At 41.7% G+C, this 22,565-nt stretch overlaps 1 protein-coding gene across 2 annotated transcripts; it reads left to right on the top strand.

The window, feature by feature from the left end:
- Positions 1 to 2,863: 2,863 nt before the first annotated feature.
- LOC310793577 (tetraspanin-5) lies at positions 2,864 to 19,900 on the top strand. Of its 2 annotated transcripts, none has more exons than XM_083655392.1 (10): positions 2,864 to 3,257; positions 5,157 to 5,207; positions 6,386 to 6,532; positions 8,286 to 8,456; positions 8,608 to 8,733; positions 14,774 to 14,821; positions 15,983 to 16,099; positions 16,218 to 16,279; positions 16,432 to 16,485; positions 17,250 to 19,900. In XM_083655392.1, exons 1-9 carry the CDS (start codon positions 3,174 to 3,176, stop codon positions 16,442 to 16,444), a joined length of 819 nt encoding a protein of 272 aa, XP_083511518.1. In that variant the 5' UTR covers positions 2,864 to 3,173; the 3' UTR covers positions 16,445 to 16,485; positions 17,250 to 19,900. The 2 variants fall into 2 exon arrangements, with proteins under 2 accessions (XP_083511518.1, XP_083511519.1); XM_083655393.1 differs by lacking the exon at positions 2,864 to 3,257 and adding an exon at positions 4,108 to 4,173.
- Positions 19,901 to 22,565: the final 2,665 nt, after the last annotated feature.

Below are 22,565 nucleotides of genomic sequence, written 5' to 3'. Positions count from 1 at the left end.
ATTCTGGACAGACAGACAGACAGACAGACACTTTCTTTCTTTCATGGGGACATATGGACAGACCCTCTTATAGAGGCCTCAACCCCTAGTGGCCATGCTAGTAACCATCTTACAGAGCCATGCCGTTGATGTAGGCAGCATATTTCATCATCACAATGCAACCTCAAACAACTTAATAAGCCGGCTGCAAGTTTGTGATCTCAGGAAAGTAGAATTTGATTTTGTAGTAACTACAACAGCCTGACTTTTTGTGGTAACAATGATCGATTTTTTTTTTTTATTCAAACTGCCTTTGTGAACTGTATTTCTAGTTTACAATTGGAGCCACTGACTTCCAGGTTGAAGGCTAAAAACTGTAAGTGGGAAGTCTGTAAGTAACGGGAGTAGAGTAAACACATTGTTGATTTTTATTTTCAGGATTTCTAGATGTTAAGAAATGCATAAAAAAACACCATCTTTCTCCTTTAATGAAGCAGGATGATAGAGTGCAAAAGCCAATGAGGACGGATTGTGTCCTGAACTATTTCATGTACTCACTTTGTTCTCACAAACTGTTTATTTTATCCACAGTTTGCTCCGACGAGGGAAATATGTATATTGTTGAATTGAATGTGAAATTAATTAGACAACAGAGATCCAGTATGTAGAATTAGAAAGGGAAGGACAAAGTGAACAACACTATCAGCTCAAAGACAAGGATCACCAAAGGCTTTTCATCTCAAACCATCATGTTAATCTTGTTATTGAAAACTGCCACAATCTACAAAGACAAGAAGGAAACAATGTAACTGTTTTCCTGATTCTGAAGTCATGTTTAACTGCCTGAAGTATTATTTTGTTTAGCCAAAATAAATGTTTATATTTTTGTAAGCACAACCAAAATTTAATCAATTATGTAAAGAGTGCATGAATTTGATATTGCATTATGATTTTGTATTATCAACCATTCTGATTAATGGGTTTCTCAAGAGTTTTTTTTTCTTGTAATTTCAGAAGAAACTTTGGTGACCTTTTCTGACAATGATAAGAAAATAGGTATAGTGCCCAAGAACACTTACATTGTGCTGCAAACCATATTGAATCTTATTATGTGATCCATGGCAGGTGGATTGTTTGATGACGCAGAACCTGGGAAACTACACAGCTTGTTGAATATCAAGTTTTAGAAATTACATTAGTGATAATTAGCATCAGATGACAGAAGTTGTGTTTGAACAGGACTTTTGAATCATGATATTTATCTTGACATGAGGTGTGATTATGACAGCATAATAACAATTACAGATATGTCTGTTTTATGGACTTTGTAATCTCAGTCTCTGCCTGCAATGACAGTGCAGACAAGCTGCACAGAAGTATTTATTTTCATAATTTATCCAGTTTTGTAGGCAAATCCTTGTAACATGACCATAACATTATTACTTTATTTTATGTTATGCAATAAACTGCCAATACTCAACTGCCAATACTGACTAAATACTGTTTTCTTTGTTACTTGCACAAGTCATTGACATGACTTCCCTAAAATAACATGTATCTATCAAAACACAAATGAAGCATGATACACATTTTTTAACACACTTTCTAGCACAGTTAGATTATCATGATTATCAGCTGGAGCCAGTCCTTTTTTTCAATTATCTCTGTGTTGAAATCAAATAGTACAGATTATAGCAAAGCTGATTCAATTTTGGGCCACCAGGGGGCATAGCTTTCCACGGTGTATTTATCTCAATCTATCCCATACATTATGCACAGACTAAGAAGAACCTCAGAACAGTTCACATGAAAGGTACATTTAATCTCGTTTTTACATCCAGCCACCATGGCACATTATGTCATCATGGTGGCGTCTGTCTGTGTCTGTGGAGACACACTTGTGAACACAATACCTGAAGAACAATACACAATATAGAAATATTTAAAATACAAACTGCACTTACTGCTTACATTTGCATATTAATAAGGGAATGATCAAACTGTAGCTCCCTCATACTTTAAAGTATAGAGTTCATATGAAAACCACGATGTATTAAGTAAAGGTCAGTATGTTGGCTATTTCCCAATTAATTTGTTTATTTTGATAATTAATTGTCTCTGTTTAATATATCATTGGGATTGTGGCAGGAGTCTGGGCACACGGATCTTTTAGTAGCAAAATATAATTATCCACCACCTGCAACATTTTGTATAGTAGCACATCTGGTGGTGGATGATGATGATGATGATGATGATGATGATGGGCATAATAATAATAACAGCTGGAGGCAAGTGTTTAACTTGCCCAAATGGCAAATGCACAGTGTATCCCCCCCCCCCCCCCCCCCCACACACACACACACACACACTCAGATCTATGTTCAGATGGTCTGTTTGTCATTACTGTATATCCATTCACCATTGTTATAGGATGCATGAAAGTTCATATTGTTTATATAAAATAAAATATGAAGAGTACAAACATTAGGCCTAGTGATTTCATAGGATAAAAAAGCCATAAAGTACAAAAAGGTAAATTTGCATTGTTGCATTGACACAAATCTAAATCCCTATAGATTATTAAGATTGTAGGCATATCATGGTGATTTCTTAACATTGTGGGTATGACAATGAATCAATACTAAGAGATACTGAATCCTCAGTGATTAAATATCATTATGGATATTATGGATACATGATCACTCAGATATCACGGAATAAACATGGAAGGCTCTGCTGCAGGAAGTCCCGCCTCCTCTCGACAGTAAGCGCCCTCATTGGCTCCCGAACACATCAATGAAATAACAGCCATGTCTAGATTATGGCTCAGATAGAGGACTAGCGGTTTCCTTTAATCTGGCTGACTTCAGTGGATTTATTTCGCCGTTATTAGTGTAAAGAGATCCGTATCGGGAGGAGCAGACCTGCACCGCCCCGCGGGACACGACACGCCGACAGAGAAGCGCTCCTCTCCCGGCTATATATCTCGTCGACGCCATCCGTCTGTCAGCCCCGCTCCACGCACAACAAGATGCTGTTTAGAAACGCTCAAAACAATTGACGACGCATTTGTCGAGGAGGAAGCAAAGAAAGCGGGGTGTTTCCTTCCATCACAGCCAGCCTTGCCTGTCACACAGAGGACCTAGATGTGATTCCTTACTGCGGGGCGACATTAGCGAAAATCCAGAGTCCAAATGATGTCAGGCAAGCATTTCAAGGCTCATGAAGTCAGCTGCTGCATCAAGTATTTCATATTTGGATTCAACATTATATTCTGGGTAAGTCCCCCCCTTGTCTGCTGGGCCTGTTCTGCCCCCGTCGCTTTGACACACTGAAATGTATTTCCCGATCAACATTAACGTTAGCTTGAATTCCCCCGATGCAGTGGGTGACATTGTTAACGTTATACTCGGGGCCTTCCGTGGGAGACATGGCTGATTACATCACTGAGACAGCCTCCACTCCTGTGCACTTGCTTCCCATGCCAGCCTTTGTTTTGGCTCTAGTCGGCATCAGTCTGCAAAGGTAACGTTAAGGCATTTGTGATCTGAAACATACTGTACGTAATGGGGTTTCCCAACTTTTACATGTCAAGGATCCTCAAATTAAATGTGCTTTTGACCACATACGACCCCCCCCCCCCCCCCCCCCCACTTGGTGTTAGTTTGTCCCATTGGACCCTTATCAGATGATACTGTTGTGAGTAATAGTGATGACTGGGCTTTGGATTGCATAACTGTAGGTGGGAAGGGGGCAGCAGTGATCAGAAGATGATCAGTCATCTTCATGCGTTGTCTTATTTGTGCAGACTTCTACTTCTAGTGAGTGAAAACAAACACCTCCTGGTATGCTTGGGACCCCCCTGGAAGCGCCTCCTCAAAGACATCTGGAGGGCCCAAGGGGGGAGGGCGATCCCACCTGCTCAAGGGGGGGGGGGGGACTCATGCTGCTCACATGCCACCCCAGCAGGACAGACAGGTCAAGACCTCATCATGCACTTTGACCTTTCCCCCTGCGTTTTTGACGAGGAGTCCGGCCGGTAACGTGTGGGTTACAGGAGACGGCTCTGTCTGCCGTGCTGTGGCGTTGGCTCTTGATGAAACGGAGGCAGTGTGTTGGCGTCCCGTGGCTGACCACGCATCTCAAAGCCGCGAGCAGCGAGGCCACATGTCAGACGTGTCCGCTCTGACCCCGGTGAACTGCACACAATTGTTCATTTACCCATTGGAAGAAGCTGCCAGTGTCTTCAAACCTATCTATTTAGCATGCGTCTGTCTCAGAAATAACCAGTTTCAATTCAGGGCTCAATCAAATCACATTCCACTTCTGCTGGATACTGGCACAGAAATATCTCAGTGTGTGGATGAATGAGTGATAGATCATTCTGGTGGGCTAGTCTGTAGCATGTAAACTCAGCACTAAATCTGACAACATTTTACTCTTTTATCCCCATGTACACAAAACCCTCCCACATAACTTACTGATACTGAGGAGGTAAAACTACGGATCCAACAGGCAGAACAAAAAACGTTAGATTTGAGAAGCAAATGGTTTTATTTAAATCAATCTCTGTAGCTTCCGGCATCCAAAATCAATTGAGACAAAACTACAAAAACAAAACAATGCTGAACCATGTGGTTTCTGAAATGCCAGTGCTGCAACATTAGCCAGCACTCATTCTTATTGTTTTTATATTTTCAGTAAGTTTCAGCGTTTTTTTCCATTCTTTTTCTGTTTATATCACAATACAATGTCCTGTTTTTTTGTTAGTCATTGTGAGGTTAGTCAGTTGGAAAATGAAATTCTTGCATTGCATGCCTATATTAACAAATCCTGGATTCTGGTTTAAAAAAGTTCCATGCTGCGGAGGGGAAACTTGCTTACTCATTTTGCTTCCAGGTTGTTTAGAGACGCTTGCTAGTCTCTCCTGTTGAGACCTGAGATGAGAAATGTGAAGTCACAGAGTATTGCCAGGAAAAAGCTCTCTGTGGTTTGCGTGTGTTACTTCTGCAATGTTTCTCTTGGAAATAACACGCTCTTTTTTAGACCACGCCGGCCAGCCAAGAGGTAAGGGAGGCTCGCACAAGGTGTTCTGCAATACAGAAAAATAACCTCCCTCTCTCTCTCCCCATCTCTCTATCTCTCTCTCTCCATCTCTCTCTCTCTCTCTATCTCAGTTGCTTGGAGTGGCCTTCCTTGGCATCGGCTTGTGGGCATGGAGCGAGAAAGTGAGTTTTTACCTCCGAGCGATATGGGAAGGTAGATTGATAGATTTTGTTTATCGTTTCCACTTGGGGAATAAATCACAGTGGATGATAAATAAAACGTGGTGTGCTGTAACGGAGCAGGAGGCCGGAGGAGTTCTGGTTGACATAATAAGACAGAACACATTTCATCAGTAGGTTGTGTGTACGCCCATCCGTCTGCTTGAAGTGGCAAGGTGAAAACACTGGCTGCACTGAGTCAGAAAGGAATGTCGTGCTTTCCTGTGGGAAGCCCTTGGACACAATGGCTTCTGACTGGATCTGATGCATTTCACAGATTCATTGTGTTCCCTGAGACGGGGCTGGAGTGTGTGTGTGTGTGGGAGGCACTTACAGCGTCGTGTTTTTGCACCATCGCCATCCATTGGTTTCTGGGCTTCCAATTTGAAGCCTCGAGTTTCGCTTTGTGACCGTCGCCATGTTGGTTTTCGTGGAGCCAGAAGTGACCATATTTGGATGACGGCAAGCTGCAGCGCTGCCCTGCTATTGGTCCGTGATCGGTCCCACCGCAAAACATTTGACTCTAAATGGGGCCATATTAATTTACAAAATGGACACCATGCTGTATTGAAGAAGTCTGACGACTAGCGATTGAGACCATCAACTCATTAGTGTTTACTGAGGTAATAAATCCAGTGAGAAGTCGGTATTTTTCCCATTCACTTCTATAAAATTTGACTTATTTTTGCAGTGTAGACTCAGACTGTATAAACAGGGCAGTTATAAACAAATACGCACACACACACACACACACACACACACACACACACACACACACACACACACACCAGTACAGTTGTTATGAATGGTGGAATTAGCTATAGAGACCAAAACAGTTTTTTGTGTGCGTGCCAGGCTTTCCGCTGTAAAGTCGAGCATTGTAACATGGGAGTGAATGGGGAATTACTCGCTTTTGCTGCCAGGCTCAAGTGGTCATTCGAGGAACTGCACTTTTTCGTTCCTCCGCGTGTTGGCCTCATTTTTCAGAACCGAAGGTTAGGGCTTGGCTTTGCAGAGGATCAGTATATTTCGTCTGATTGGTATGATTCTTAGTACATTTCCATTGGTGTTACTGCACCCCCTCACCCCGCCTCCCTCTGCCTCTGCACCCCCTGACCCCGCCTCCCTCTGCCTCTCCACAGGGCGTCCTGTCCAACATCTCGTCCATCACAGACCTGGGCGGCTTCGACCCCGTCTGGCTCTTCTTGGTGGTGGGCGGAGTCATGTTCATCCTTGGATTCGCCGGCTGCATTGGTGCACTGCGGGAAAACTCCTTCTTGCTGAAGTTTGTACGTTCCCCGATCGTATATGACAACATTACGTGCCAAGTGATGTGGCCAGACATGACAACCGCCAGAATAGAACATTGGCATTTTACACAGTGGCAGCTGGTGCATTTCTGATCAGGGATTGGCTATAGCAAAATATGATCATAACATAAGGATTTTTCCTCAATATCACAGTATGGTTCATGTATGCAAAATCACGTTAAATAATCAAATTAATGTTCATCTCATTGAACCGAATGGTCATGATCAATGATATCAAACAAACCTTAAATTTCCAAATAATATTACTACATGCATGTATCTCATTTTATCGGTTTTTAAGTAAAAATCGCTTGTTATCAATTTAGACAGCAGAATGTGTCACAATATTAAAATATGTTCATAATATCATCACAATATGATACCAATAACATTCAATTATCGTCCACTCCAGCCCTAAATCAAGCAAGTCCGCACAGTACTACCTTTTGAAACATACGGTCAACAGATTAGCAGGCATCTGGATCACAGAGCAGAATACAGAAATACACACAGGAACCTGGTCAGATCAGATCCTCTGATCTCTAGGGCTGTCTTCTAAAAGTCCACTATTCGATCATCAGTCGAGAGACCCGTGAGTCGACGGAGATTCCTCAAGTCGAGCAGTCGTTTTTTATCCTCTCTCCCTCCCCTCGTCAGTGTGGTGTGCTAACCGCTAGCCCTAACCCTAACCCACACCACGTCATCAGAGTTGGCACATGTCTTAATTATAGTCAGTTTCCCGCTGGATGTGTCATTACATAATTAATATCCAGTGGCGATTCTAGAGTCTGTAGGGGCCCTAGGCAAAAATTCCCTGTGGGTCCCTCCAACCTCATCACCACCATTTTATGGCTAGTGAATGTTCAAATGTTCCCAGCCACTCAATGGACTCGCTTTGTTTGTTTGTTTTTGGCTGGTGGTGAGTGAAGCAAATCTACCTACCAGCCACTTGCAGCAATCATAGCTTAACTGTTAGCTTAGCCAGGTTAACTAACAACAACAAAACGTGACACCATTGCTAGCTGTGTCTGTGTGACCAATGCTAGCTATTAAAAGTATCTCCCCATAGGCTATACTAAAATAACCGCATTCGGTTACTGTATCTGCCTAATCAGTACCACATCCTCTTTTTTCTCTTTCGTTTTGACTTCCAGATAACTAGACTGTATGTATGTACTGTATGCAGCTGGCCCTTACTCTGAAACAAAGAGATTACGTGAATTATGTAAGTTTGACGGGAATGAGTCACATACATTCTCTTGAATTGAAAGTGAAAGTGAATTCACGTCGTTCAAAATCGTCCAGGCCAGGGGACGACATGGAGCCCCTTTAGGGAGGTTTCAATATCATTGCAAATTGTCCATTGGTTGTCTAATGGAGAGGGGCTTGTGGTCACTGCTGTGGAGTAAAGTTGGTCAGCTCTCGGGGGGCCCTAACGGACTGAGGCCCCAAGCAGTTGCAGACGAGAGACAGGACGAGAGCACGTTAGTGTGTGCCCATATTAGACCCCAATGAGAACGCATTGTCGTGCCGTGGCCTACAGCTGCCGAAGGTGAAAGTAAATGAGAGAACAAAATGAAATCTTAGAGATGATCGCTTTAAATAAAATGGCCCTGAAAAGGGCAAAGCTAATTTCTTAACCTGTTGTGTAGTTGTATGTATGTTAGGATCCTTGTGGTGTGGGAACGGCTGTTAAATGCAGTGTGTGTGATGAATATTGATGTGTTTTTAGTTCTCCGTGTTCCTGGGCATCATCTTCTTCCTGGAGCTGACAGCAGGAGTCCTGGCCTTTGTTTTCAAAGACTGGATCAAGGACCAGCTCAACTTCTTCATTAACAACAACATCCGGGCCTACCGAGACGACATCGACCTGCAGAACCTCATAGACTTCACCCAGGAATATGTGAGGCTCTTGGTTTCTTTTGACGCAGTATTGATTTCACTCCGTTGTTTTTTGAGGTCTTACAGCACTCTGAATCTCTTGGCCATTCATTTCTGTGGGACATTGTTGAGAGATAAGTGTGGTTTTGTGTCTGTTTGACCCTCCCTTCCAGTGGGAGTGCTGTGGGGCCTTCGGGGCGGACGACTGGAACTTGAACATCTACTTCAACTGCACCGACTCCAATCCGAGTCGGGAGAAATGTGGCGTGCCCTTTTCCTGCTGCACCAAAGACCCGGCAGTACGTGTTCCAAAAAACATGTCTCACCTAAGTCTAGTTCACAACCGTAGACCGTATAAACATGTTTCACTTAAGTCTAGTTCACAACCGTAGACCGTATAAACAACATGTTTCACTTAAGTCTAGTTCACAACCATAGACCGTATAAACATGTTTCACTTAAGTCTAGTTCACAACCATATACGGTATAAACAACATGTTTCACTTACTGTAAGTCTAGTTCACAACCATAGACCATATAAACAACATGTTTCACTTAAGTCTAGTTCACAACCATAGACTGTATAAACATGTTTCACTTAAAGGGATACACCACTTTTTTGGAAGTTTATCTCATTTGCCACATCCCCCCCACATAACCAAGATACACCATGCCTTACCGGCACTGTCCGCTCAGTTTACAGTGAGCTACAGTCGTGAAGTTAGTAATTATCGCCATAGAATGGAGGCTAATGGTACAGCTGCCACAGTAAGTCTAGTTCACAACCATATATGGTATAAACAACATGTTTCACTTACTGTAAGTCTAGTTCACAACCATAGACCATATAAACAACATGTTTCACTTAAGTCTAGTTCACAACCATAGACCGTATAAACATGTTTCACTTAAGTCTAGTTCACAACCATAGACCATATAAACATGTTTCACTTAAGTCTAGTTCACAAGCATAGACTGTATAAAAAACATGTGCCACTTAAGTCTAGTTCACAACCATAGACCGTATAAACTAGGGATGTAGCCACCACGATGTCACCCATTTGTTTGTGGACTCCCGTTTTGGAGCCTTGCGTTTGGTATTTTGACCATCGCCATCTTGGTTATTTGGAGCCAGAAGCAGCTAGCGTGAGACCAGGGGTTTCCTACAGAGCCGCAGCGCCGCCCTGCTATTGGTCTGTGATTGTCGAGCCGCGTGATCACTGGACAGGTGACCTGTCAATCACGCCCCAAAGCATAGTCTGTTTTATCGTCTTATTTTACTCTAAATGGGACCATAACTTACTAAATGAACATCATGCTGTATTGAAGAAGACTTGAAACTAGCGACTGAGACCATAAACCAGCGATCCTCAAAGTCCGGACTCCGGTCCGCATCCGGACCCAGACGCCGTCCTATCCGGACCGAGCCCTATAACCTACAAATCATTGAGAAGTGTTACATTTCACTGAGCTTTTCTATTTTAACTGGCACATGCTTTTCTAGCCTTTACAGTACTGGTTTATCTGCCAGACCACACAGCCTACCACACAGCCAGACCACACAGCCTGCCAGACTACACAGACCAATGCATGCGCTGTAAAGCATCACACGTGATGCTACTCAGCCAATCAAATATCCGATTAGATTCTGCCTGTTCCAGTGCTGCAGGCGAGAGCGTGTCTGATGTTGAGCGTGTCAGTAACACACGGAGGCGCGAGACTCGGAGAAATGTGAGAGATAGAAGTCATTTCACATGGCGTGCTCAAAAGAAACGAGTAGACCGCAAAAACAAAGATTTAGTTTGAATCCGGAGCAGGCAGACTCTTAGATGTTCATTCATTGTTCTCACGGGCAGTTCAAAACCAGGCAGTATGTCTCATGTGAAGTGCAATGCGATCCTGACCTGTCTATGAAAGCGCCACACGAGCAAACACACTCAAATCCAAACTGAGGGCACACTCACACATTCACTGCCCAACGGCATGTGACGTTTGCATTGCGAACGATCGATAAACAGACAGACAGACAGATACATACAGACAGATAGATAGATAGATAGATAGGGAGCTCACTTCTCTCAATAGAAAAGGTGGAGTAAAGGGAAGAAAAGGGGATTTTTTTTCACAAATTAAAGCACTTTTAAGATGCACATTTGGCTAGTTATTTATAATTAATCCAGTTAAATAGGAAAACTGTAAATAAACATTGTTGTTTATTTTGATTTAACAGATCAGTCGTAATGACTACATACAGACATTGTACCATTAAGCTACTGTCATCATTGAAGTAGCCTAAGTTCAATGGCACTGAATCATAACGCAAGCTATGTTACAATGTTCCGGACCTTTGCTTGAGGACATTTTCTCTAACTGGACCTCTATGAATTTTAATTGAGTGCCCCTGCCATAAACTCATTAGGAAAGTGTTAACTGAGCTCATAAATCAAGTGAGAAGTAGGACCGTTTTCCAATCTACTTCCATACAATCGGACTTCTTTTTGCAGCCCTGCTGGCCATTAGAAACGATGCATTTCTAAAGCATTTCTGCTTTGGCTTCACTGTTCAGCGCCAGAAGTTGCCCCTTGTTCACCACCGGTTCATATCGGTGTATGGTGAAATACAAAACGCTGAACAAGTTTCCGGATGTCGTTTGGAGTTATTGTGTCACACAGGGTCGCAATACAGATCCAATAGGGCGGTCGCAGGGTTTCGACATGCAGACATGCCGCCTAGTGGTCGAAGCGAGGGCGAGTTCTTAAGGTTCTGCCCTGTGAGCGATAGCCGGCTTATCTGTGTCCTGCAGAGAGTCCCGTACGCTCTCGTATCTCAGCTGTCATGGCCGAGTGCCAACAGGACATCCAGACCTCTGTTAGTCTGTCCTCACACAGTGTGCCAGCACCACGCAGCACAGTGGGGGAGAGGCTGCTGCAAGGCCATGTCATCATGTCATCATGACCCAGGCTTTTTTGGGCAGAAACATAGTCCTAACTGCTGCTCACTTTGCGAAGCAGTGGCACCGTTCAGCAGAACACACTCGCTCCACTTTGGCGTTATTAATTCATGCTTGCAGACGGTAGGGAATACCGGAAAAAGCTGCAGAATTTCACAACGGTAATAAAAACATGGACATAAAAGGGACACTTTTGTACGTGTGAAACAAGACAAGCAAAGTGAAAAATAAAAATAATATGTTTACATACAAGATTATTAGGAATAAATGGAGCTCAAACTATATTTTAAAACATGACAGAGTAGCCTCTAGAGAGCTATACAAAGTGATCAAAAAAGTAAACTTAGAGAAGACAAGTAATGGTTACTTCCTGCACAGTTTATCAAAGAAGAGGCAAGCATACACAAACAAAATCGCCTGCTCCATAGAAAAAACATTACAAACTCCAGATGCTTGATGAAATTGCTTTGCCTCAGGCTTCAATACAGGATTTGTGGCAATTGGCCTTTTTCACAGCAGCCATTTTGTGTCTAAAAGGCAGGAAGTAGCACAGGTGCACCAAAACATTAATTAGGCTTTCCAACTTCCAGTCCATTTAGGTGTTCCAGTGCTGGGGCCCTAATTAGTGAGTTGGTTGCACCTGTGTTTTACCCTGCCTTTTAGACCCAAAATGGCAGCTGTGAAAAATTGCCCATTGGGCGATAAATCTGCGTCGAGTAAGAGTCTACCTTGATTGATTTTCTTTATTTAAAGGATGGGTTTTCCGTGGGGAATATGAATATATATTAAATCTCACGCCCCTAAGGTTTTCGAATCCGTTGAAATTTTTGAAATTGGATATTCACTGCCAGAGATATCAAGCATCTCTCACATATTTTTTGGGCCAGCCGACGCGTTTCGCGTCATCTGGCCTAAGTCCGCCTTGCGGAAGTCGTGCACCTATGAACTACAACTGTTGTTGGCCATGGTCCCGCCTCTAGAGGTCCTCCACGCCCCTTCAGAGGCCTTGACCAAAACAAAAACGCAGCCATCTTGTCAACCGCCTAGCCTGCTGTAGCTAATATTAGCTTCCCATAGTTCCTTGCAAAGAGACCATTATCTCGGGAACGGAAGCACTAATCGACACGGGACTGGCGGCATTGGAAAGCTCGTCAAATTTTACATCTAGTAGTAGGTGGGTTGAAGTAACGAAATCAACGCTGAGCAATGTACCCGTTTTTACACATTTTTACAGAAAATAGTTACAACATCAGATGCGCGTAACTCCTACGAAAATGCCTTAAAATGCATGAAAAAATTTTTATGAAGACATCTCCCGACATATATACTACCGTTTACATTTGGTGCAATTTGGAGGCAATTTTATTTTCGATTTATTTCTTGTTCTTTGTATATTTCATTGTCGAAGCCTTCTTCTTCTTCTTTGAGTTTTATGGCGGTTGGCAAACATATATGTGCATTACCGCCACCTACTGGAGTTTGATATCAGCCAAATGCCTGAGGGGTGGGCATAAAAACGAAGGCCACGCGAGCCCAGTGCATTGTGGGAAATGTAGTATTTCGAGTCCCCGCACCCGCACCTCCCCCCCACCACCCCCCCCCACACACAGAGTGGATTTCGGTTGATATCTCTGTGAGTAAACCTCCAATTTCAAAAATTTCAACGGATTCGAAAACCTTAGGGGCGTGAGATTTAATATATATTCATATTCCCCACGGAAAACCCATCCTTTAAGTGTCATGCTTTGAATGAAGCCCAGCCCACATGGGCTTACAGGACACTTTTACTGTTCATCATTTAAACAAACAATGATCAAAACATAAAACCAACAGAAAACACCCAAAATACATACAGTAAAGTTGTACAGCATGAAAACCACCACCTGAACCTACTTAAAGAGCTGTGCTTGCCTTCTATTCCAGGCCCTAGAGATAAAGTTAGCAGTCTTAAATACCTCAGTCTTAAACAACCACTCCAACTTCTGGCCATCATCTGCCCAGAAGAGCTCAGGTCTTTGCTTTTGCATTTCGTCAAATAAGGAAATCCTCAAATCATCATATAAAGTACAATAAAACATGAAATGAAACTCATTTTCAACATCCTTTAGATCACAGACATTGCATATCCTGTTCTCTTCTGGTATAGCTGTGAACCGCCCTACTTCAATGGCAAGAGGCAGAATACCAATTCTCAGCTGAGCACATAAAGACCTCTGGTTTCTGGTTAGAAAGGAAGTGACATAGGGCTCAGGACCAAAACGCTGCTTCATCTGAACATATGATCTAAGCTTAGGTTTAGACCATATGTCGTTTGCCCATCCCTCTCTGTAATTAAGAGATAACTTTTGTTTCAATATATTAACATTACAGCAAAGCATGTTGTGAAAAATATATGCCAGGTCTGCCTCTCTAAGAGTAGAACAAATTTCCTTTATCCAGGGGTGACTGTGAGCCTTGTCCCAGTTGAAGACCTTCTTTGTTAACCTACTCTCTGGCATATTAATGAAGCGGTTCCATAGCCGTATCATTTCTCCCTTTAGTCTAATCTCCACCGGTTCCCAACCCATATCACCCTGTATGGCAAGAATAGGGGCAAATGCATGTACCCCAAGGAAGCATCTTATGGCTCTATTCTGGATGGAATTTACTTTTTTGGCATCCTTGCAACCCCATACTCCAGCTGCATAACTAAAAATGGGACAAACACATGCTTCATAAAGCTGTGAGTATGTGGAATAGCCAATGTCTTTACAGAATTTCACTTTACCTATTATTGAGCCAACATTGATTATTATTATTATTATTATTATTATTATTATTATTATTATTAGGGGTCCAAGCACGAAGTGCGTGGATCCCTATTGTATCTGTAATGTTTATTATTATTATTCTGCCCTAAAACAGCATGCACGTCAAAAACCGTAAGGGCTACAGTAGCCAGACCTTGCACATAGGTTGGAAATGTGCCCCACTGCTCAGAGACAAAAAATTAGCCATATTGGCCAGATGGTGGCGCTATAACAGACCCTTTTGCGTATTGACCCATAACTCACACCCATTTAAGCCTGCTAGATTTTCCAAAAAAAAAAACGAACTCGTCCTAGGCCATTTGCCCGAATGAGCCCAAACTTTTTCTGTGTCATCTCTGGACTTCCCTGATCTAAAGTTGTATAAAGAATTTGGATACGTGAAACCGTCTTGAAATGATAAATGTTTAAACTTTGACACTTTGAAACTTTGAAACTTTGAAACTTTGAAACTTTGAAACTTTGAAACTTTCACCGGAAGCTTGGACCCCGCATCGCCGCTTGCGGCTATATTTATTATTATTATTATTATTGAGCCATGCTGTTGAGCATGTGTAAGCGTGCACGCTCTTCTTTCCACAGGAGGATGTCATCAACACGCAGTGCGGATACGACATTCGAGCAAAAACGGTGAGTCGCACACGGTTTGCTGAACAGGCAGCCTGACTTTGTAACGAGATGTCGAGGCTCTGACCTAAGAGTAAACCACTGCCAAACTACTGTTAGGCCCCTGTAGGAGTATATCATATCAAAACAAAGATATGAACTGTGCAAAGCAGGAACATTGCTGCTGATTAGTCGGCCTTAGCCGGCGGGGTTATTTGGCTGTATGAGGTCACACGAGGACCCCGCCCAAGGCAACAATATCGCTCCTTCAGTATATTTCCAACTCCCCCAAATCTTCAGAATTGTGCAGCTGGTCCTTCCTCCAGCTCTATGGGCTGTGTGGTATTACTCATGCTGAAGCAATGCTGGGGAAGAGAACCCACTCCCCCTCCACTCCCCCGGTCATTTGGTTTGGCCGTACTCCACAGTAGCGTAATGTAAGGAAAGGCTGTGTTTATTTCCTCCACTGAAAAACGGAGGAAAAAGCTGACGTGCAGAATGTGTGACTGTTTTATCAAGACTCCGAGCAGGCAGACAATGAGCTGGGGGGCTGTTTTATCAAGACTCCGAGCAGGCAGACAATGAGCTGGGGGGCTGTCGGATTTGGGCTCCCGTGAGATTTTACTGTGCGACCGCAGGAGCGCGGGGGGGGGGGAGGATCATGTGCTTCCATTAGAGAATAATTTAAGACGGTGATTAAGTGTTGCTTACAAACCCTACGTAATTGACGTACAAATGATTTAAATGCAGTAACTGTGGTTTCAGACCAATTATGGGGTCATGTCAAGGATCCCTTAATTGTGTCCACATTTGGGCCCCGTATTTGATGAGATTTAGTCTCAGACTAAAATCGGAGAATATTTTTTATGATCAGATATGATTTTGTCCAGAACTCCATGATTATCTGTATTGCAGGTAGACATACTGTAACACAGACACTATGGTCAACACAATTATACTTATACATTATCTAATTGTGTAAACCTCTTGTAAATTAAATAATGGTGGAAGTTTAACTCGTCAATTTGCTGGGGACTGCCTGCAAGCCTCTCAAGGACCCCTGGTGGTCCCCAGACTCCACGTTAAGAACCACTGTCATAGAGGATAACACAATTCAAGTATAAAGTATGTATTATCAAAGTATATAGAAGTATAACGTGTCTGATTTGTCACGTACGTTGTTAGGACTCTGAGCAGAGGACTTTCATCTATATCAAAGGGTGCGTCCCTCAGTTTGAGAAGTGGCTTCAAGACAACCTCACAGTGGTGGCAGGCATCTTCATTGGGATTGCATTACTACAGGTTGGGAACCTTATGACATGTTTACTCTTATTATTATTAATAATAATAATGATTATTAATATGTCTGTCAGCTATTGTTTTAATGACAGCTCCACTTACCGTCTCTGTCTGTTTTCAGATTTTTGGGATATGTTTAGCACAGAATCTAGTGAGCGACATCGAAGCAGTGAGAGAGAGTTGGTAAGTGGGAAGAAGAAGACTTCATTCATTTAAGCACAGTTTCAAACGCAGCTGTAGGTGCCTGCTTGATTTTTCAAAAGTAGGAATAATCAATATGTAACTGTTCATTTTAACGCCATCTGTTCTAAAAACCTGCCTCATGTCTTTTGCAGTTTGTTTACCTAAGACCGCCCATGGCATCTCAGAAAGCAAGAAGGATGTACTAGGTAAGAGTATTTTCTATACTTTTACTCTTATACTTGAGTAATTTCAATGATAGATAGCCTATTCTACTTCACTACATTTAAATGTATATTCCAAGTAAATTCAGATTTTTGTTTTGCACACTGCACTATGAAAACGGCACGGTAGCATTGCGACTGCTTGCTAACAGGTCCAGAATCACTTCCCCAAACGGGTGGCTCGTTAGTGCAGTGGCCAATCAAATTAAATTGCACTCAAGACTATACAATTGAACTAGACGGGTGTTAGACGATCCACAAAATTGTAATGATCGCCTCCCCGTCGTCACATTAGTTCAGAAATCTCACTTTTATTTGACACTGCTGATAGCCACAGCAAAATTTATGCATCCGATTGTGATATTGCTGCTGCTTGCAGCTCTAGCTCGTCTGGCAAAGGAGATAATTACCAAACTGAGCATCCCTGGTCGCATCTGGACGACCTCCTCAGTATGAAAGACAAAACAGACAAAGCTTACTTAACACTGGTAACGTGCTGGATGTGTGAGGCTAAATTAATAAAATATAAATAAATAAAAACATTTTTTAAAGTAACACAAATGTACTTTTATTGAGTACTTTTTACTTGAGTAATTTCCTGGACTACTAGTTGTATTTGTACTTGAGTTCATTTTCACTAAAGTAACAGTAGTTGTACTTGAGTAGCATTTGTCAGTACTCAGTGTATGGCTTTTGTTTGTGCCATGGAGTACGTCTGTACTAACACGCCTCTTCGCCTCTTTCTACAGGCCTCCAGTTTGGAAGCCAGCTTTGAAGGGGAATAAATCATCTGATGTGCCCAGAATGAAGATCCTCACGTCTGTGTACATAGTCATTTTGTAAGAGTCATTTGTGCTCCCCTTTTGCTTTGTTTCCCCCCCCCTCCCCCTTTTTTTTCTCTTCTGAATGAAGCACAACCCCCGAGAAGTCTCTTCGCTCCCATAGACGAACGGAATGTTGTACAAATCTTTTACAGTGTAAGGGTGCAAAAGACTCCTTGGTCACCATAGGGAGGGTCTCTCGGAGGCGGTGCTTCGCTCAGAAAAGGCCCTTGGGTTTTCTCTGTCTTACAGTTGCAGTTTTTAACGCTGCATGTAAGGATTGTGTACAAAGCTTAAGGAACACTCTGCCGATTTTAAACCAGCTTTTTATCTTTACAAAATCTGTAGTATATCTGAACAAACTGTAAACATTTTTGCAGGCATTCATTTAGTTTGATGGTTATTGAGAGTTGATTTGAGTTAAGTTGTGGACCAGTGATGTCATTTGTTCATGAATGACATCACGGGTTCCACAACTGATCAATCAATCAACTCTCAACTGTCAAACTAAATGAATGCCCACAAAAATGTTTACAGTTTTTGGATATACTACTAATGTTGCAATTAGGGATGCACCGATCCACTTTTTTCACTTCCGATCCGATTCCGATACCTGAGTTTGGATATCTGCGATATCGATATTATGCCGATACCAATATTTTTCTTGAATATACAGTATAGGCAAAGATTTGGCCAATTAAAGATTTTTTTTTTTAATATACCTTGCAAAAAGCAGACAAAATTAAGAAAATATACAAGGCAAAGAAGGATACTATTACATTTTTTTTTTACGATCCCGATTTGTGAATTAGTGCCAATATCGGCACCCGATACCGATTATTGGATCGGATCGGATCGGCCCCATCCCTAGTTGCAATGATACAAATCTGGCTTAAAATCGGCGGAGTGTTCCTCTTAAGTGATTCTGGAAATGCACTGCATGCCTCTTGTCTGTTGGTAGGACATTGGCTCTCTTAACTGTATTTCATTAATGTTAAGTATTTTAAAGTATTTGTAAGATAGTCACTAGTATAGAGTGAAGCGGCTGGTTAGCACTTTGTGGAATGTTTCACGGAATTGACTTACAAACGACAGAGAACTTGGTATTAGGTTTCGTTTCGTTTACTGAGATCACGCTCGCAACCGCATCGCTTGACAGTTTTAGAGGGTGACACTCACCCTTTACTTAGATGTAAGCAGTGTTTTGTGAAGCCGAGGCCGATACACTTAACATGAAGTATCTTAAAGAGACGTGATGGTAAGAAGTGCTTTTTAACAATGCAGTTTGTAAAGAGATTCAACGTTGAAAATCTAGTCGATCTAAACGTGTCAGAGGGGGGATCAATAGCTGAATGGGACACCAACGGAGAGCGGCCTTAAGCATGTTACTCTCTATGCCAGAGGGATGTAGCTCATTGCAGTCACACAGCTTTTGTAGTGAGGGTGTTCAGCCACGAGATATTTAAGTAGATGCTGTACTAGCAAGCAACAATGTTCAAGATGGCATGGCCAACTATGTTCACTAGAGGGGGCACTTTCCTGAAAATGTACAAACTGAATATGTCTGGTGCTTGTTGGAGCTCCAAAATGTTCTGTTAAACTTTGACCTTGTCCAAAAGCAGCTAGACCAGTAATGTGTGTATTTTCGCACATTTCATCTTACCGTCACTCGGTGTTTCTTTGTTTTCCTTCGATGTGTTACCAACACCAGTGTGTGTTTCTTTGATGAACTCTGCCTTCATGATGGTATTGGTATTATTGGTTGTGTTTTCTCTTTCCGTTTTGCCCTACACGTTTTCACAGTTCACATACAATTAGCACACAAGCTATTTTTACCCCCTCTCAGGTCCACAATGGCATGCTGTTGGTGGCGCTTATCTGAACATCCACTTTTCATTATATACTTCAAAGTACAGCAGAGAGCCCTGTCACCAGCGTTCTCTTAAATGCAAACACGTAGAATTGATATGCGTTTGCTTTGTTATATTATATGCGTTAGGTTGCCTGACCTGCTCCAAACATGTACCAAACATGGCCCTGAAGAATATACTTTCATCTATTGTTTTCTTCACTATAAGGCATTTTACATTCAAAAGGTTGCCTGGAATTAAACCCTTTTCTTTTAATGGGGGTAATGCTAAGGCAGCTACCATGTGCTACATCAGTATGGTGAGAAGCTGTAGCATGCGCGGGGGGCCTTTTGCTTAGCAGTATAATCTTCCGCAGCCTTGGAAAAAATGAAGATCCTTCCACAGAAGATATTGAACAGAGCTTTTCTACAAGGTGTCGTCTGATTGCTAGTGAGGTCTTCACAACAAAGGCTTGTGGAAAATGACTTGGTTTGTAGGAAATACAGCAGTAATGTCACATCTGTGTCTCATACCCCCCCCCCCCCCCCCCCCAAAAAAACAACATTTCATATATAGTTGGTTTTACTGATTAGATTTTTCCTTACCACTCAGTGCCATACTTGTGATATTTCCATACTCTTGATTATAACTTTACTTTTGTTTCATGTGTATTCCCAATTCTTGTACATAACTGGATAGTGAAAAGTTGTAAATATATATCTGAATAAATGTGGTTCTTTATACAACTAAGGATTCTAGATTGTATGTGTGTGTTTAGAAGTACCTTTTAAGTGATACACAGACTGCTGTTTTGCAGGTAAAATATGGCTATATATATCTTGTGGACATTCGTTCTCTATGGGTAAAAAGAGACAAACTGCTCTTTCATAATGTCTCCACCACGAGTAAATGGTCTTTGTATTTTGTCAATAGATATGTATTAATGGCATGGTTATGGGGAAATTAACCAATTGCAGCTTGTTACAATGTAAAAAAAATAGCAGTGTAGAGGAATTTTAATGTAGTCCAGAGAATCATCTCTGATTATGCTATCAAATTATGTCTCCCTACCTCCATCTAGTGTTGATAGAGCCAACGACAATGCCAGTAAGGTTACATCCCTCCACACACACCAGAGGACATTTTATTATCAATCCATGGTCCTGAAAGTAGGCCTGCAGCAGGTCTAGGTGACTAACAACTCACTGGTCAGTCAGTGGCAATAAAATAATCCTTACCAGAGGAAGAACCCCCAAAAAACACCATAACAGTTGGTCCAATACAGCAGATTTTAAACACATTTGTTGATTGACTGAAATCTATAGCCTAGGACTATCTTCATGTTTGTAATGTTTTGCCTTTTTTGAAGAAGTAACTCAATAACTCAATAAACCCTTTGTTTTTATATTTGACGATGGTGTGTGTGATAACATTTGACATCAATTTAGTGCCAATTCCTGCAATGAGGGGATTTAAATTTTAATGGATTCCCCCCTCTAAAGTCTAGTCCATCTTTATGTTATAATTGAAGACAATAGTATTAGTAAATCTGAAAGCCACCAATTATTTTTTCTGCTTGATTACATATACAATGATGTCAACGAGTCTCTATAATGTAATTTACGGAGGCATAAAAGTTATAGAAAACTATCCAAATGACCAGCAATGTTCCTGTTGTTTCCAAATAACCTTTTGAACCAGTGAAACATGTGATTTAGCCCAGTTTCTGTGTTATCAGAGATGACACGACATGAGACTCCCTCAAATTTCACCTAACTATTTTGGTGTTTTGTTATTCCCATTTTCTATTCTATTTTATTCTACTCTCTCTCTATCCCCCTTCTCATTCAGCGAAGATAATAATGTTTGCAAAATATTTACAATTTAAATATTCACCTTTGATATGCAAATATGTCTGTTGTTATCAGGCACTGATGACTGACTATCTGTACATGCCCTGACCATTGTCCAGATGCCTCAGTCATGTCTGGACGATCCCTTGACTGCACAATCGAGATGCATCAGTCATTCCCCCTGATATGATCAGTGCTTCCCTCTGATCACTCCTCCCTCTCAAATAGAGTCCACTCAAGTACACATATACATAATAATATGAGAATTATTGTATTAATATAATCAACATTTAATAAGTTGTCATTTGAATAAATGATGAATAATAATTAATTTGTGTGTACAATACATACATACAATTATGTGCATCCACTCATCTGTAGAGGAATCAGAGCAGCAACTAAACACTCTATTCTACTAATCCTTATACCTTGATACTAGCTATGACAGCAGTGGTGTGTGTCATGATGATAGTTGAGTCCTCATTCATTTTTCTTTGTGGGTCACTATCTACTGTATGCGATGATGTGATGATATATGATGGATACTTAAAATTCAGCTGCAAATCCCACTGTAAGTGTTTGGCATTTTGGCCCCAACGCACCAATACATTAGAGCATGAAATATCTTATAGGGAGAAGAACATAGAATGTAATCTTGATTGGCTCATGATGGAACATTTGGAAAAAAAATTAGGGATAACTCATTCATTATTCACCCATTCATACTTTTTCCTATAGAAAAAAGCAGTAATCCAGTATAATGTCAGCACTGTGCCCTATGGTTCTTCTGGCATAGAGTAGATCTAGGTACTTATCTGCAGAAGGTGATCATATTGCTGAGACAGATGCTACAGACTGAGTCTGGAGAAGCGCAGCGGCAGCAGTGTCTCCTGACTGCTGATAGGAGACATTGACATCCACACAGCCGATATCTGCTGACAGATCAGCTTCCCTGGAGACGTCTAGCTTCAGAAGAGTGAAGGAAACATTAGGGAAGATGAGAGACAAGATGATCTGTTATCCAGGTTCAGTATGAACTGGCACCATCTCAGAGGAGGGCGGGCAGTTACATCAGCAGGCCAACAATGACACCTACTGGCTTCTCACATTCATATCCACACGTATTCAGTATATGAATGGCCTCGTCCAGCAGCAGTTACTCCTTGGAGCAAATGATTCTGACATTTCTCAGAGTAGATTGTGTATACTTTCAGGAATGAAATGGCTTTTTGTGTGTGACAATATGACTCGTTATTTAATGCATACATGTGATTGTGTCTGAGGGTTAAATCGACAAAGTTAAAGCTGTGTCATTAAGTTACTGTCATGATGTGTAAAGCTTTCACTCCATTTCTTATTTTGTAATGTTATATTCTTCTAAAGGTAGGTTATCATTCATTCATTACATCTACTTTCTTTTGCAGTTTTCCAAGCAAAATGTTGCAGTCGGGTAAAGGGGTACATGGATTCAGAAATCAGGGAAAGCCAAAAAAGTTTGAGACGACAGGGATCCAACCCCAACAATTATTTAATCAAAATAA

Source organism: Poromitra crassiceps (assembly GCF_964638095.1).
Source record: "Poromitra crassiceps genome assembly, chromosome: 19".
In the NCBI taxonomy this organism is placed as follows: Eukaryota; Metazoa; Chordata; class Actinopteri; order Beryciformes; family Melamphaidae; genus Poromitra; species Poromitra crassiceps.
Note: the sequence above shows the minus strand (reverse complement) of the source record. Positions and strands in the feature narration are given on the sequence as shown.

Coding starts and splice junctions, on each gene's coding strand:
- LOC310793577 (XM_083655392.1), top strand. CDS start 3,174: ATGATGTCAGGCAAGCATTTCAAGGCTCATGAAGTCAGCTGCTGCATC. Junction 14,822..15,982: donor ACGACATTCGAGCAAAAACG/GTGAGTCGCACA, acceptor GTACGTTGTTAG/GACTCTGAGCAGAGGACTTT. Junction 16,100..16,217: donor TTGGGATTGCATTACTACAG/GTTGGGAACCTT, acceptor GTCTGTTTTCAG/ATTTTTGGGATATGTTTAGC.